This window comes from Stigmatopora argus, chromosome 7, assembly GCF_051989625.1.
Source record: "Stigmatopora argus isolate UIUO_Sarg chromosome 7, RoL_Sarg_1.0, whole genome shotgun sequence".
Taxonomy (NCBI): Eukaryota; Metazoa; Chordata; class Actinopteri; order Syngnathiformes; family Syngnathidae; genus Stigmatopora; species Stigmatopora argus.
Genome location: NC_135393.1, coordinates 1843354 through 1857602, shown reverse-complemented (window position 1 = coordinate 1857602; position 14249 = coordinate 1843354). Strand labels below are relative to the sequence as shown.

The window sequence follows — 14249 nt, the reverse complement described above, 5'->3', positions numbered from 1 at the left end:
ATGCAAGTAAATATATAAGATTGTATCTGAGGACTAATTTCCAACTTTAGTCCCTTGAGAAGGTTGAAGGTAAATGATGACACAAGCACAAACACACCGACGCACACACATGCACACACAAGACAGCGTTGTGATTGCTTTTTTGTTCATCTAACAGCCATGCTTTAAGATGATTGGCGAAGAGGTTCAGAGACGGGAGTTCCCGTATGTATGGTAATTGGCATTGAGTTCCATGTATGTGAGGCACGGACAGAGAAGGTGCTTTGACTGAATGCACTCTTTTTGAAGGGAACTACACAGTCACTTCTAGAGCCAGCCCTTCTTGATGCGTTGGAATTTTTTGTACAAAATTTTACAGTGTAGGAGGAGCTATGTGAGGCACGATTTTTTTAAACTAAGGTGGCATCTGCATATTTAACAGTACAGTGATCCTTCGAATATTGTGGTTAAGCAGACCAGACAGGTAATGTATTAATATCTTAATATTACAGTGGTACACCGAGATACAAGCTTAATTCGTTCCGGGACTGAGCTCGTATGTCGATATTCTCGTAACTCGAACAAACGTTTCCCATTGAAATGAACTAAAAACAAATTAATTCGTTCCAACCCTCTGATAAAACACCAAAAACAGGATATTGGATTGGAAAAAATGTTTTATTTCTTCTAATCGCCATCTATTGACAAAGTAACACATAACTAGTGGTTTAATGTTACTAAAATGTGTTTAATAGAACTAAAATTAGACAGAGGGGGCGGCGAGCGGGGAAGACTTTTTGCACCGGTGAATCGTAATAAAACAAACAAATTTAAATGAACTTGGATTACGATGCAGACACACTCAAAAAATAAGTTTAATCTAACCTTACACTAAACTTAATTCTAATTTTGTTTTACATTTTTATACCTTTATTCTCCCGGCCCGGTTGGCTGTTTGCCCCGCCTCCACCCTGACTTTCCACTATCGATGGGCTGTTTGCTGTTGTATTCCGAAAATGATGCACACAAATGTCCTCACAATAGGATAACGCACGACCACTTGCCAACGAGAAATAGTCTTGTATTAGCAATCGCTCCGCCAACGGGAGCTAACAGGCTAGGGCAGGGGTGGGCAAACTTTTTGACTTGCGGGCCAGAATGGATACTAAAATTTGACAGAGGGGCCAGGCCAGGAGCATTTGGACACGCAATGTAATTCATCAGACCTGGGGATTGAAATGTAAGAAAAAAAGACACAATTGAAGGTGAAAATATATTTTCAAATTTACTTTCAACATTAAGAACATACGAACAACGAAAGAATTTCAGTGGGAACTGTGTTGTTCTCCCCTTTTTGCCAGTGCATCTAAATTTGGAGTTAGTTTCGTGGTGGCAATTCTCAAAATAGATCTGAGGTGTTGGTCAGTTAACCGGGATCTGTGATGGGCTTTATTAAAGTTCATGACGCTGAAAGTCTGCTCACACACGTAAGTCGAGCCAAACAATGCCAGCATCTTCTGTGCTGTCCTCCGGAGGTTTGGAAACGTGGCTTCATTAAGTGAAGCGTAAAAGTCATTCAGTTTAAGAGATTTGAACTTCTCTTTTAAGATGGAGTCAGACTGAAGATCGATCAGCTTCAATTGCAGCTCATGTGGTGCTGTTTCGGGGTCTTGTGACAGGGGACAGGACACCAGCTGAAGTGACTTCTCAATTTTTTTCAGAATCGGTGAAACAACGACAGAATTCTCTGTGCATGTCGTCCAGTGATTTGCAGTATTTCTTCACGTCTCGGGCCTTCTGCATGGCCAGTTTGGGGAAATGAGCGAAAGATTTGTTTGAAATTTGCCTGGAGAATAAAATCAACTTGGATTTGAAGGCTCTCACATTTGTGTACATGTCGTGCGCAAGCTGATCTTTCTCCTGCAGCTTAACGTTCAGCTCATTCACATGTGACAATATGTCCACAGCAAACGCAAAGTCACAAAGCCAGTCTTCATCACTCAGCTCAGGGAATTTGTCGGATTTCCCCATTAACTCCAAAAACGAACGAATCTCCTCTTTGAGCTCCCACACTCGGCACACTTTCCCCAAACTTAACCAGCGGACACGAGAGTGGTAAAGTAAGTCCTGGTGATCCGCATCGGTTTCCTCTAGGAAAGTAGTGAACTGACGGTGGTTAAGTCCCCTTGCTCGTATGAAGTAAACAAGTTTTACAACTGGATCCACAACATGATTAAGCTGCAATACAAACTTACACAGAGATTGTTGATGAATGATGCAGTGAAGAAAAATAACATTGTGGTCGATGTTTTCTTATTTCACTTTATCTTGGATTCTTTTCAGCAGCCTGACGTTTTTCCCAGTTAAATTTGGCGATCCATCCGTGGTGACACTGGCAAGTTTATTCCAAGGCAGCTTCATTCTCTCGATGACCGCAGACACCTTTTCATATAAGTCCTCTCCTTGCGTTTTCCCCTTCAGCGATTCCATGCTCAAAAGTTCCTCCGTTATCTCAAAACTGTCATTTATCCCTCGGATAAAAATTAGTAGCTGAGCATTGTCTTTAACGTCTTTGCTTTCATCCAGTGCTAGTGAATATGAATTAAAGGACTCCGCCTTTTTGTTTAACTCGCTGACTAAATCTTCGTCAATCAGTTCCACACGGCAAATCACTGTCCTGCGTGATAAACTGACTTTTTTAAACTTGACTTTGCTTTCCGGACACAAGAGATCTGCTGTCTCTACCATACATTCTTTCAAAAACTCGCCTTCGGATAAAGGCTTGCTAGCCTTAGCTAATTTGAATGCCAGTAAAAAACTTGCCTTGGTATTTGACTCTTGAAACGCAGTTTGTCGGTGAAAAAAATTCAGCTGAGTCTGTAAATTAGCTGCTAACTTCTGAGCGGTAGCCGCCCGTTATTGAGTTGACTGCTTGCTAGCGTAGTTGGCATGCTTTGTGGCAAAGTGACGGCTGATATTGAACTCTTTGAAAACTGCAACCGTTTCTTGGCAAATCAGACATACAGCCGTTGATCGTACATCAGTAAAAACATTTTGTTGTCCACTCTTTTTTAAACACTCGGCACTCAGTGTCCACTTTTCTTTTCTTAGATACGCTCATTTTTACCGAAGGGGGAAATGGCAGCTGGAAAGTTACACTCCAACAAAGGTCTAGACTAGTGCGCATCTATCGGGGAAACGAGGCTATTCCAGGGGAAAGGGAAAGAGAAATTCATGAGGTAATAGATTTTTACTATAATTTGGACAACATCGGCGGGCCGGATTAAAAGGCCTAACAGGCCGGATATGGCCCGCGGGCCGTAGTTTGCCCATCTCTGGGCTAGGGGGAAAAACACTGAAAAAATGCATATATACATACACATATATACATTTATATATGTATATATACATATATATGTATATATACATATATATGTATATATACATACATACATATATATATATACATACATACATATATACATACAGACGCTCCCCTACTTACGAACATTCAACTTACGAACAACGGTACATACGAACATGTCTGCAAATTGCGTTTAAGTCGAAAAATGTTCGTAAATCCAATTTTGTATTTCGCGCCTTTTTCAGAGTAGTACTTCTTTCTGACGCTAATACCGACGCCTGGCGCTATGAGAGCTCAGCTCACCCAGCATCTACCTTCTTCTTCGTTGCAATGCGGAAGTGCGTGAATGTATCTCCAGTGTGCAAAGAACCTTTTTCATTTGTATCATTAAATATCTCATGCATCCATTATTGAATATGGTTGGTAAAAAGCTAAAGGCTTCTATTGAGGGAGTTGCAAGGAAGAGGCAAGCCATTTCATTTGAAACGAGTGGCAATAATAACGAAGCTTGATGTGCGTGAGAGTGGTGAGCGTTTCACGGGCATATATATATATATATATATATATATATATATATATATATATATGCCCGTGAAACGCTCACCACTCTCACGCACATCAAGCTTCGTTATTATTGCCACTCGTTTCAAATGAAATGGCTTGCCTCTTCCTTGCAACTCCCTCAATAGAAGCCTTTAGCTTTTTACCAACCATATTCAATAATGGATGCAGTGCTCCAGTGTGCAAAGAACCTTTTTCATTTGTATCATTAAATATCTCATGCATCCAATATTGAATATGGTTGGTAAAAAGCTAAAGGCTTTTATTGAGGGAGTTGCAAGGAAGAGGCAAGCCATTTCATTTGAAACGAGTGGCAATAATAACGAAGCTTGATGCGCGTGAGAGTGGTGAGCGTTGCACATTCAGTACCATTTATGAACAGAAAGATCGAGCAGCAGGACCCAAATATTGAACGTTGCACAAAGTTTGCAAATCAATTGAATGATGCCATACAGTGCTACTGCATCATTTATGATGAAAAAAAGAAGAAAACTGCAATCGTCACTAGGTCGCTTCTTTTGGCCAGTTTCTAATACATAAATCTCTCTCTCTCTCTACAGTACTGTACATATTCTCTCCATTTTATTAAATGTTTTTTTTTCAGTACAAACCAATGCGTGTTACTTATACAAGCCTTAAACATACAAATGCACTTATATAAACCTTCAATATACTTATATCGGCCTTAAACATAAATTATAATACAAAATATAGCACTGAATCAACTTACAAACAAATTCAACTTATGAACAATCGCTCGGAGCCAATTGCGTTCGTAAGTAGGGGAGCGTCTGTACACACATATACATATATATACATACAAATATACATATATACACATATATATATATATATACACACACATATATATATATCAGTGGCGGGCCGTCAGGGCCTTCAAGGCCTTCTCTGCTGGCCTAAGAAATATCTGAATCATATTATATTTTGTCCATCAATACTTATTATTCCAAATAGTCTGTTAGCTTCCTTTCATTGCTTTCCCCACTGGTTGCACTGCTTCCAGATGTGTTTTCATATTGAAGCATTTAACCAATCACATTTCAGCCATTATTCGTTGCCAGATCAGATCTGCCTCAAAGCCTTCAAAATCAGTTCTGCGGGGTCTTCTGCATTAAACAAGACTGTTGCTTTTAACCAATCAGATTTCGAATTGGCAACCCCACAATGATTTTTCATTGGCGTTGGCATTTTGCTGGCTGGGATATGTCATTGCTTTCACCAACTATGATTGGCTAGTAGGCGGGCCAAGAGATCGCAAACTCCACCCACAATGGCCGACAGAAGCAAAAACAAATGGATTCTGTTGCAGATTCGCTCACAAAGCTATTTTCCAGACTGACTTTTCCAGAAAAAAAATGGACATCATTAAGAAAGGGTGGTCAACTCCGAAGCTAGCAAGCCTGTTACAGCCGGGAAAATTGTGTGTGCGGCACCTTCAGTGCGCTAATTTAGCTCCACAAGCAAATAGTATATCGTTGTGTTGATTTAAAGCCATTTTCAAAACAGACTATGCCAGAAATATGACAGGACAGGCTCGACTTTCATCATTAGGTTCGATGGCGATAGGAAAGAAGGAAGAACGAAAGGAGGATAGATATTGTGTACAGTTAAAAAGGATTTTTGGTGAGTAAAATATGGCTATATTCCTAAATAATATTTCAATTGTGGACCCGGTTCTGATATCTGTAAAGCTCCAGTGTTTGTATTTAAGCTCCAGTGTTTGTATTTAATCACTAAATGCTGCTAGGATGTGGATTTTATCCCAGTTTAATTATTCCAATTTCGCCATTGACGTCCATCGCTGTCTTTTCCCGAGGAAATCACCCCCCTGGCCTGGTTGTAATGTCTCAAAAGCTCCAGTATTTGTATTTAGTCAATAAATGCTGCTAGGAAGTGGATTATACCTAATTTTAGTGCATTTTTTTGTCATTTCACGTATGGACGTAACGACGTTCATCGCTGTCTTTTTACCGGGGAAATGATACTCCGGGCCCGATTCTGATGTCTAAAAAGCTCCAGTATTTGTATTTAATCAATAAATGCTGTTTTCGGCTGGATTTTACCCCATTTTCGGGCAATGTTTGCCCGTACGCCATTGACGTTCATCGCTGTCTTTTCCCGGGAAAATCGCCCCCCCGGCCTGGTTTTAATGTGTGAAAAGCTCCAGTATTTGTATTTAATCATGAAATGCTGCTAGGAAGTGGATTTTACCCCATTTTTCTGCATTTATTTATTGATTATTTTTTATGTGTCGCAGCTCTAGCTGCAGTAGAGGTCTTATAGCCATAAAATAGTTTTTGAGGGTTGGATTGATACGTTGAAGGCGCTACGAGAAAATGCACCGACCGCCACTGATATATATATATACATATATATACATATATATGTACATATATACATATATATATATATATATATATATATATATATATATATATATATATATATATATATATATATATATATATATATATATATATATATATACATATAAATATATATATATATATATATATATACATATATATATACAGTGGGGCAAATAAGTATTTAGTCAACCACCAATTGTGCAAGTTATCCTACTTGAAAAGATTAGAGAGGCCTGTAATTGTCAACATGGGTAAACCTCAGCCATGAGAGACAAAATGTGGGAAAGAACTGAAAATCACGTTGTTTGATTTTAAAGAATGTATTTGCAAATCATGGTGGAAAATAAGTATTTGGTCTATACCAAAGGTTCATCTCAATACTTTATGCACCCTTTTTTGGCAATAACGAAGGCCAAATGTTTTCTGTAACTCCTCACTAGCTTTTCACACTGTTGCTGGTATTTTGGCCCATTCCTCCATGCAGATCTCCTCTAGAGCAGTGATGTTTTGGGGCTGTCGTTGGGCAACACGGACTTTCAACTCCCTCCACAGATTTTCTATGGGGTTGAGATTTGGAGACTGGCTAGGCCACTCCAGGACCTTGAAATGCTTCTTACGAAGCCACTCCTTGGTTGCCCTGGCTGTGTGTTTGGGATCATTGTCATGCTGAAAGACACATCCCACGTCTTATCTTCACTGTCCTTGCTGAGGGAAGGAGATTTTCACTCAAAATATCTCGATACATGGCCCTCATTCTTTCCTTTACACAGATCAGTCGTCCTGGTCCCTTTGCAGAAAAACAGCCCCAAAGCATCATGTTTCCACTCCCATGCATCACAGTGTTCTTTGGATGCAATTCAGTATTCTTTCTCCTCCAAACACGAGAACCTTTGTTTCTACCAAAAAGTTCTATTTTGGTTTCATCTGACCATAACACCTTCTCCCAGTCCTCTTCCTGATCATCCAAATGCTCTCTAGCGCGAGACTGAGGTTGTGGACAGGTGTCTTTTATACTGATAATGAGTTAAAACAGATGTTATTAATACAGGTAACGAGTGGAGACCTCGTTAGACCTTGTTAAAAGAAGCTAGACCTCTTTGACAGCCAAAAATCTTGCTTGTTTGTAGGTGACCAAATATTTATTTTCCACTCTTAATTTGGAAAATAATTTCTTTAAAAATTTGATTTTCTGTTTTTCCCCCACATTGTCTCTCATGGTTGAGGTTTACGAATGTTGACAATTACAGGCCTGTCTAATCTTTTCAATTAGGAGAACTTGCACAATTGGTGGTTGACTGAATACTTATTTGCCCCACTGTATATGTATGTATGCATATGTATATGTATGTATGCATATGTATATGTATGTATATGTATGTATGTATATGTATATGTATGTATGCATATGTATATGTATGTATGCATATGTATATGTATGTATGCATATGTATATGTATGTATGCATATGTATATGTATGTATGTATATGTATATGTATGTATGCATATGTATATGTATGTATGTATATGTATATGTATGTATGCATATGTATATGTATGTATGCATATGTATATGTATGTATGCATATGTATATGTATGTATGCATATGTATATGTATGTATGCATATGTATATGTATGTATGCATATGTATATGTATGTATGCATATGTATATGTATGTATGCATATGTATATGTATGTATGCATATGTATATGTATGTATGCATATGTATATGTATGTATGCTTATGTATATGTATGTATGCTTATGTATATGTATGTATGCTTATGTATATGTATGTATGCATATGTATGTATGTATGCATATGTATATGTATGTATGCATATGTATGTATATGTATGTATGCATATGTATGTATATGTATGTATGCATATGTATGTATTTTTGCATATGTATATGTATGTATGCATATGTATATGTATGTATGTATATGTATGTATGTGTATGTATGTATATGTATGTATGCATATGTATATGTATGTATGCATATGTAAATGTATGTATGCATATGTAAATGTATGTATGCATATGTATGTATGCAGAGCTGCCAACCTCCGTCAACCACATTTCAGTAGTTTCCTTGTTCCATTTCCGGAGTATTTCTGTAATTAATGCGATTCACGCAAAATTGATATAAAATGTAAAAAAACAAAAAAGCTTAAGAAAATTTAAATCAAACTTTTATTATCACATTTTTAAATTAATTGAAATTATGTATTTTTTGCAAACTATTGAAAAAGTACAGCATAATGAAAATAAGTTTATCTTTGTGTTTGGGTCCTTTTACGTGCGTTTTACAGTCATTAATTCCACCCTGTGCCACACTGAAGTAGCATTTGCATGTTGTGCAATGTGCAAATGTCGGTCCTTTTGGAGACGGCGTCAACATGGGATATTCCGCCGAATAAGAAGCAATAAAGTTCTACGAGTGGCTGGATTTCTTAAGTGTCATCCAAATTGCGATCCATTTTGCGCTTATTCCGCATATTGGTAAGTGCTGTGTACTCCTACTTCCTTTAGAACAACCTGATGACAACAAAAATGATTGGATTTGTTTCAAAACAAAAGACTGGTGGTTTAGTCAGCCCATAATCTCTTATGAAAAAAACGAAAACTAAAATGTTAGAGATAGAGGCTACCTATGAAATTGATTCCGAATCGATTGCCACGCTGAAGTCGCACAAGACGAATAATTTGTCAGAACTTGTAACTCGGATGATTCACAAGGCACTGTTACCGAATTCTTCCGGTTTCCAGTGCAATTTAATCAAGATGACGGGAGCCGTAGCGAGGGTATGAATTCCGAGGCATTTAAATTGGAAATTTGGTACTTGCTTAAAAAAAAAGTGACAGTGGGATTTCCGGAGTTTAGAGAGGTTGTCCGGAGTCCCGGAGTTTGTGTTGCATTTCCGGGTAAACTCCTGAAATTCCGGGGTAGTTGGCATCTCTGTGAATGTATATGTATGTATATATGTATATCTACAGTTGTGGTCAAAAGTTTACATACACTTGTGAAGAACATAAAGTCATGGCTCTCTTGAGTTTCCAGTTATTTCTACAACTCTGATTTTTCTCTGATAGAGTGATTGGAACAGATACTTCTTTGTCAAAAAAACATTCATGAAGTTTGGTTCTTTTATGACTTTATTGTAGGTGAACAGAAAAAAGTGATCAAATCTGCTGGGTCAAAAATACACATACACCAGCGCTAATATTTGGTAACATGTCCCTTGGCCATTTTCACTTCAATTAGGTGCTTTTGGAAGCCATCCCCAGGCTTCTGGTAAGCTTCTGGTTGAATCTTTGACCACTCCTCTTGACAGAATTGGTGCAGTCCAGTTAAATTTGATGGCTTTCTGACATGGACTTGTTTCTTCAGCATTGTCCACAAGTTCTCAATGGGGGTAGGTCAGGACTTTGGAAAGGCCATTCAAAAACCTTAATTCTAGCCAGATTTAGCCATTCCATTACCAGTCTTGATGTGTGTTTGGTGTCATTGTCCGGTTGGAACACCCAACTGCGCCCAAGACCCGGGATGATCTTGAAGAATTTGAAGGTAATCCACCTTCTTCATTATCCCATTTACTCTCTGTAAAGCACCAGTTCCATTGGGAGCGAAACAGCCCCACAGCATAATACTACCACCACCGTCTTGACGGTAGGCATGGTGTACTTTGGGTTAAAGGCCTCACCTTTTCTCCTCCAAACCTATTGCTGGGCATTGTGGCCAAACAGCTCGATTTTAGTTTCGTCTGACCACAGAAATTTCCTCAAAGGTCTTATCTTTGTCCATGTGATCAGCAGCAAACTTCAGTCGAGCCTTAAGGTGCCGCTTTTGGAGAAAGGGCTTCCTTCTTGCACGGTAGCCTCTCAGTTCATTGAGATGCAAAACACGCTTGACTGTGGACACTGACACCTGTGTTCCAGCATCTTCTAATTCTTGGCAGATCTGCTTTTTGGTGAATATCGGTTGAATCTGATCGTGGCAGTGACAAAACAGTGCCATACACTTTATACTTACAAACAATTGTTTGCACTGTTGCTCTTGGGACCTGCAGCTGCTTTGAAATGGCTCCAAGTGACTTTCCTGACTTGTTCAAGTCAGGGATTCGCTTTTTCAGATCCATGTTGAGCTACTTTGACTTTCCCATTGTAACATTTGTGGTCGTTTGCATCCAATGAGCCCTATTTAAATGGCCTCAGAGAAGTCACCAGCTGTAGTCACTCATCACTCACAAGAAGTTAAAAGGCCTGAAGCTCATTTCACTGACACAACTTTCTAAGTCACCAAAATTGCTAATTCGTGTTGCTGTATGTATATTTTTGACCCAGCAGATTTGATCACTTTTTCTGTTTATCCATATTAGTCAATAAAGAACCAAACTTCATGAAAGTTTTTTGTGACAAAGTATCTGTTCCAATCACTCTATCAGAGAAAAATCTGAGTTGTAGAAATAACTGGAAACTCAAGAGAGCCATGACATTATGTTCTTCACAAGTGTATGTAAACTTTTGACCACAACTGTATGTAGGTAGGTATATTTATGTGTGTACAGACGCTCCCCTACTTACGAACATTCAACTTACGAACAACGGTACATACGAACATGTCTGCAAATTGCGTTTAAGTCCAAAAATGTTCGCAAGTCCAATTTTGTATTTCGCCCCTTTTTCGGAGTAGTACTTCTTTCCGCCGCTAATACCGACGCCTGGCGCTGTGAGAGCTCAGCTCACCCAGCATCTACCTTCTTCTTCGTTGCAATGCGGAAGTGCGTGAATGTATCTCCAGTGTGCAAAGAACCTTTTTCATTTGTATCATTAAATATCTCATGCATCCAATATTGAATATGGTTGGTAAAAAGCTAAAGGCTTCTATTGAGGGAGTTGCAAGGAAGAGGCAAGCCATTTCATTTGAAACGAGTGGCAATAATAACGAAGCTTGATGCGCGTGAGAGTGGTGAGCGTTGCACATTCAGTACCATTTATAAACAGAAAGATCGAGCAGCAGACCCAAATATTGAACGTTGCACAAAGTTTGCAAATCAATTGAATGATGCCATACAGTGCTACCTCATCATTTATGATGAAAAAAAGAAAACTGTGCAATCGTCATTAGGTCGCTTCTTTTGGCCAGTTTCTAATACATAAATCTCTCGCTCTACAGTACTGTACATATTCTCTCCATTTTTTTAAATGTTTTTTTTCAGTACAAACCAATGCGTGTTACTTATACAAGCCTTAAACATACAAATGCACTTGTATAAACCTTCAATATACTTATATCGGCCTTAAACATAAATTATAATACAAAATATAGCACTGAATCAACTTACAAACAAATTCAACTTATGAACAATCGCTCGGAACCAATTGCGTTCGTAAGTAGGGGAGCGTCTGTATATGTGAATATAGAAAAAAAATGATATAAATCCCCAAAAACTGGTTAATGGGAGTTTGTTCAAGTCCGTTGTCTTCCTGTGGCCATGTCTGGTCTACATTATATGCGGCGATATCCGAGGTATTATTGTACTTGCCTGACTAAGGCTTGGATGGAAACATGTCAGGTAACAAAACACCCAAAACAAAACACAATTTTCTCTTATAAGCAAATCAGTGAAAAAACATAGGCTTTGTTCTTTTTTTAAAGCATGAGGACGGTCAAACTTGTTCACTAAGGCTGGTTTTTCCATGAAGCCAGCCAGCATTATCCCCACACATGAAGAGCGTCAGTCGACCCGTGTGAGCATTCAGCTAATTTTTTTAAAAGAATGTCCGGGAAGGCACCCTCTTCCAAAAAACAGGTCGCGGGGCAGACCTCGCTTTCCGCCGGATTGCCGGCCGATGCCGCGGGGACGGGTCGCCGGATCGCTGGCTGACCGGCCGGGATATTAAACTTCCACTTCGCTCCTCCGCACCGTCCAACCGAGTGACCGGATGATTCGCCTAAAGACGTTTCGCCGACGGACGTTTGACAGACGGACAGGTCGCCGAATGGACGTTCCGCCGAACGGAGGTTTAGCCGAAACGGGATTCGCGCGCTCGCCCCGCCCCCGGATCGTGTGTGTACAAGTTTTTCAACCTCGGCCCGCGGGCCATATACGGCCCGTTAGGATTTTTAATCCGGCCCGCCGCTGTCGTTGTCCAAATTATAGTAAAAATCTGATTCATTTCCCTTTGCCGCTCATCACTCTCAATTTATTAGTCTACCGTCAATGGCAGCCCGGGAATAAGCACTCTTGGGCGGGCATGTCAGCCCGAGATTAAGCACTTGGGCGGGCAGATGTAGCAGAACTGAGCCGTGAAATGACAGCAATTGGGTCAAATCCATCCTAAAACAGCATTTAATGATTAAATACAAATACTGGAGCTCTTTGGACATTAGAACCGAGCCCAGGGAAGTGAATTCCTCGGTAAAATGTCGCGATAAGGCAAAAAAACGTCTATATACGACCATTCTCCAGACGGCTCAAAATGTGTTTAATGATTAAATACAATACTAGTATTTGTATTTAATTATTAAACGCTGTTTCGGCTGGATTTGACCGAATTTGAGAGCATTTTGAGCCGTTTGGCGAATGGCCCTGTTCTTAAAATGGCCGACAAGCGACGACGTCTAGCTCCGTTGCCTCACAACGCGCATCGGAAATCTAGTCTGTATACACGATACCTATGGGAATACTAAGCAAAAAAAAGAAGGAAGACGACGAAGAATATGTGAATTTCCTTTGTCTTCTTTTGAATAAAATACTAGTATAAAATACAATACTAGTATTGTATATACAAATACTAGTATTTGTATTTAATCATTAAACACTGTTTTCGGCTGGATTTGACTGAATTTGAGAGCATTTTGACCCGTTTGGCGAATGGACGTATATAGACGTTTTTTTGTCTTATCGCGACATCATCGCGACATTTTACCGAGGAATTCACTTCCCTGGGCTCGGTTCTAATGTCCAAAGAGCTCCAGTATTTGTATTTGATCATTAAATGCTGTTTTAGGATGGATTTGACCTGATTGCTGTCATTTCACGGCTCGGTTCTTCTACATCTGCCCTCCCAAGAGTGCTTATTCCCGGGTTGACATGCCCGCCCAAGAGTGCTTATTCCCGGGCTGCCATTGACGGTAGACTAATAAATTGAGAGTGATGAGCGGCAAAGGGAAATGAATCATTGATTTTTACTATAATTCGGACAACGCCGGCGGTGGGCCGAATTAAAAATCCTAACGGGCCGAGGTTGAAAAACTTGTACACACACGATCCGGGGGCGGGGCGAGCGCGCGAATCCCGTTTTGGTGAAACCTCCGTTCAGCGGAACGTTCATTCGGCCGAATGAACGTTCGGCGGAGCGTCCATTTGGCGACCAGTCCGTCTGTCAAACATCCGTCGGCGAAACGTCTTTAGGCGAATCATCCGAGTACCGTCCAACCGTCAATTAGCCGTCCATATAAATTAGTGTGCTCGCCGTCATACTGGGTGTATTGACAAGAACTATCTATCCCAGCAGTTCCTGCGCAGGAAAATAGTAGAGTCGGGGGCTGCTTGCCGTAGTTGTGAGAGCTGTAGAGGATGGTGTACCCTATCGACTGATTTATTTTATTTTATCATGATAATTTTAGTATTGGTCCATATATAAAGCGCACTGGATTATAAGGCGCCCTGTCTATTTTGGAGAAAATTTAAGACTTTTAGGTGCGCCTTATAGTCGTTAAAATACGGTAGTTGGATATAGATTTACACATACAGACATCCAGCGGAAATCGGCAGTTTGCTTTGTTGAAAAATATTTTTCAAATATTTTTTTGTGTCAGGAATTGGCTTGCATTGAACTAAAATAAACATTAAGTGTGAGGTTCTACCTTTCAGATGACTTTGTTTGCTTGAGTTTTATTATATTGCCTAAAGTCTTTCCTAAAGACGGACAACCATTCACT

General features: G+C 39.6%; 2 protein-coding genes across 10 annotated transcripts in view; one reads left to right on the top strand and one right to left on the bottom strand.

The window, feature by feature from the left end:
* The window catches only part of shoc2 (SHOC2 leucine rich repeat scaffold protein), a 96308-nt gene that overhangs the window by 31844 nt on the left and 50215 nt on the right, over window positions 1–14249 (top strand). Inside the window, exon 1 of one of the 9 annotated variants that reach the window (XM_077604377.1) lies at window positions 3111–3218. The exons of 7 other annotated variants lie outside the window; for them this stretch is intronic. The gene's annotated coding sequence lies outside the window, so the exon portion shown is untranslated. Of the gene's footprint in view, window positions 1–3110; window positions 3219–8648; window positions 8804–14249 lie in introns of those variants that run through there. One more of the 9 variants, XM_077604376.1, reaches the window with a different exon arrangement.
* Window positions 1687–2469, bottom strand: LOC144078061 (general transcription factor II-I repeat domain-containing protein 2A-like). Its single transcript, XM_077606255.1, is given in 1 exon segment — window positions 1687–2469. A coding segment is annotated over 1 exon segment (783 nt).